Source organism: Phascolarctos cinereus, unplaced genomic scaffold (genome assembly GCF_003287225.1).
Source record: "Phascolarctos cinereus isolate Bilbo 61053 unplaced genomic scaffold, phaCin_HiC Scaffold_726;HRSCAF=1367, whole genome shotgun sequence".
In the NCBI taxonomy this organism is placed as follows: Eukaryota; Metazoa; Chordata; class Mammalia; order Diprotodontia; family Phascolarctidae; genus Phascolarctos; species Phascolarctos cinereus.
In genome coordinates this window covers 423,751,311-423,753,750 of record NW_027556098.1, presented here as the reverse complement: position 1 = coordinate 423,753,750, position 2,440 = coordinate 423,751,311, and the positions used below count along the sequence as shown (strand labels likewise).

General features: G+C 38.9%; 1 protein-coding gene across 1 annotated transcript; it reads right to left on the bottom strand.

The window, feature by feature from the left end:
- Positions 1-505: 505 nt before the first annotated feature.
- On the bottom strand, positions 506-1,495 carry LOC110197812 (vomeronasal type-1 receptor 4-like). Its single transcript, XM_020971858.1, has one exon. The coding sequence runs from the start codon at positions 1,493-1,495 to the stop codon at positions 506-508; it is 990 nt and encodes a 329-aa protein (XP_020827517.1).
- Positions 1,496-2,440: the final 945 nt, after the last annotated feature.

Sequence of the window (2,440 nt, the reverse complement as noted above, 5' to 3'; positions counted from 1 at the left end):
CATTAGCAAAGGTCTGAGACCACATTTGGAATCAGGAAGATGAGTCTTATTGACTTCAGGCCTGATATTCTATCCATTGTGTTACTCACCTGCCTAACACCGCACTTACTGCACATTAAATTCATTCCCTCTTTGAAGGAAGTGGCATGTTTCATCTTTACCATTCTGAGCTTAGGAAATACAATTTTGGGTGCAGATTTTTTAAGTCTTTCAAAGTAGAGTTCTCTATAATGTTGTTGTAATTTTATAAATTCTTCCAGTTTTGCCCACATTCCTCTGCATCAGTTCATAGAGGTCTTCAAAGTGTCTTCTCAAAATGTACATTTTACCATTATTTATGAGTCAGTAATATTCTATTATGATAATATACTACAATTTCTTTAGACATTCCCAAATAAGATGATACCCTAGTAGTTTCCAATTTCCTAAGCCACCTCCTGCTTCTAAGAAAGTAGAGGTTAGTCTCATATTTAGGGTCATATCCAGGTCTTATTTAATATGGTGATTACTTTCCTCTAACAGGAGCTTTCAGAAAGCCATGCTGAGCAGGGGATATAAATCTGTTATCAGGTTGAAAGTGTGGAGTTTTCCTCCCACAAAGAACATAGAAGTACCTGGGAACTTGTGAGTCACTGCTGATCAGTACATAGGGGCTAACAGCTGGGAAACATAAACCCAGAAAAGCAGAGATATGTATCAACCAAAGTGGGAACTTTATAAGTGACATAAACACTGCCAAGACGCAGTTGAGTAAGTAAGAGAAAACAAAGGTACTCACAAGGAGTAGGATAGTTTTGGTGGCCCTGATCTCAGGGCAGGATCTAGGAGAGAGGCAAGTAATGTGAATTTGCTGGACTTGCTTGTGATGCCTACATAGAAAAATCACCATGCAACCACTGGCAGAAACCATCAGTCCCAAAGACATAGCATCAGGAAAGGAGAGCAAGATTGCAATTAATAAGGCATGAAATCCAGAAGGAATTTCATTAGAACAATATCCATAATGCTGGATCTCAGTAATGTTTCTGTTTTGCCTTGGCCGACCAATTGCCCAAGGAATATAGATGCAAAAAATCAGGTGAGAAGTCCAACAGAAGAGACTAGAGGGAATGAGGTATTTTGGGGCTCTGGATTTAAGCCCTGACCAGTTGGAGTTGCTGGGGCTGATGGTAATGGCCTGAAAGCCACTCAGGAGACAAGTCATGCTGAGGGAAAGATCCCGAGCTACTTTGTAAAAGTAGAAAATAATTTCACAAATATTTTCACCCTGGAAATTCATCAGACCCAAAGCTGTCATTGTTTGAGGGATACCCTTTGACAGAAATATCAAGCAGTTGGCCAAGGCCAGCTGAGCGATAATAGCATCTACAGGTCTCATCCTATGTCCACTGAGAAACACAAAGATGAAGCGACAAATAAGGAAGGAATTCCCTAGAAGCCCAATTCCTGTCTGGGAGAACCAAAAAATACTCAGGATTATGTCTTCAGATTTCATGATAGTAGTATCTTGGTGAGAAGAACTGTCATCAAAGGTAAAGGGACCTAGAGAAAAGTAAAAGTTGGTGTTATTTGTGAACACTGTCTCCTCAATCCCACCTAGCAGATCCTATTGAAGGTATTTCTTTCTAGTCTTTACAGAAACATTCTCACATTTAGCTTTGGTCTATAGAGCAAGGAAATTGGCATTAGTGGTGGGATGCTATTCCTTTAACCTCTTTTATTTTAAATAATAGTTCATGAGATATTCAAATAATTAACCCTATAAAAATAGTCTTGCCACAGAGTGAGGCTTTTAATGACTGATCAGGGACATGAGATGAATGGGAAAAAACAAACAAACCCTGAGACAGTGTTTCTGGGTAATTAATAATCAATTTGTTAATGGTCAGTGGTTTCTCTTAATAACCAAAATGCACCCCAGAGAGACCCAGAAAGTTTTAAGAACCCTTGAAAGAGAGTTCCTTTGATAACTGAAAATCAACCCATATTGGTAGACTAAAAGTCTTCAGCTTCTCCTGTTGAGAAAGTGGCTTGATCATGAGACTCAGTCACCTCTAGCAATCTGGACAGGAGAATCCATCCTATCTAGACCACTCAGCTTGGTTTTCCCTTTCTGGTCATCCTAAACTCTAATGAAAGGGTCTAATAACAGAAGCTCATTTCCCCAGCATAAGAACTCACCCAGCCTAGATTCTGTTTATTCTCCTAACAGAAGTTAGGTGTCCTAATTTAGTGAGGTCCTGCCTACTAATGAAGAGCATATTCCTTGAGGAGTAGGGGGTAATCTCCTCAATCAGTTATATCCTTCTGACACCGATTTTTAACAAGAACAAGGTCATAATGAGAAATTTAAGGAGAAAAGTCTAGATCCCAAATTAATAATTAGTTCTTAATATAATAGTAAGATAATTTCAGATGGATTTGAGACCTATGATGTTAG

Bases quoted from the DNA above. Each gene is read 5' to 3' on its own strand.
- LOC110197812 (XM_020971858.1), bottom strand. From the start codon at position 1,495: ATGAAATCTGAAGACATAATCCTGAGTATTTTTTGGTTCTCCCAGACA.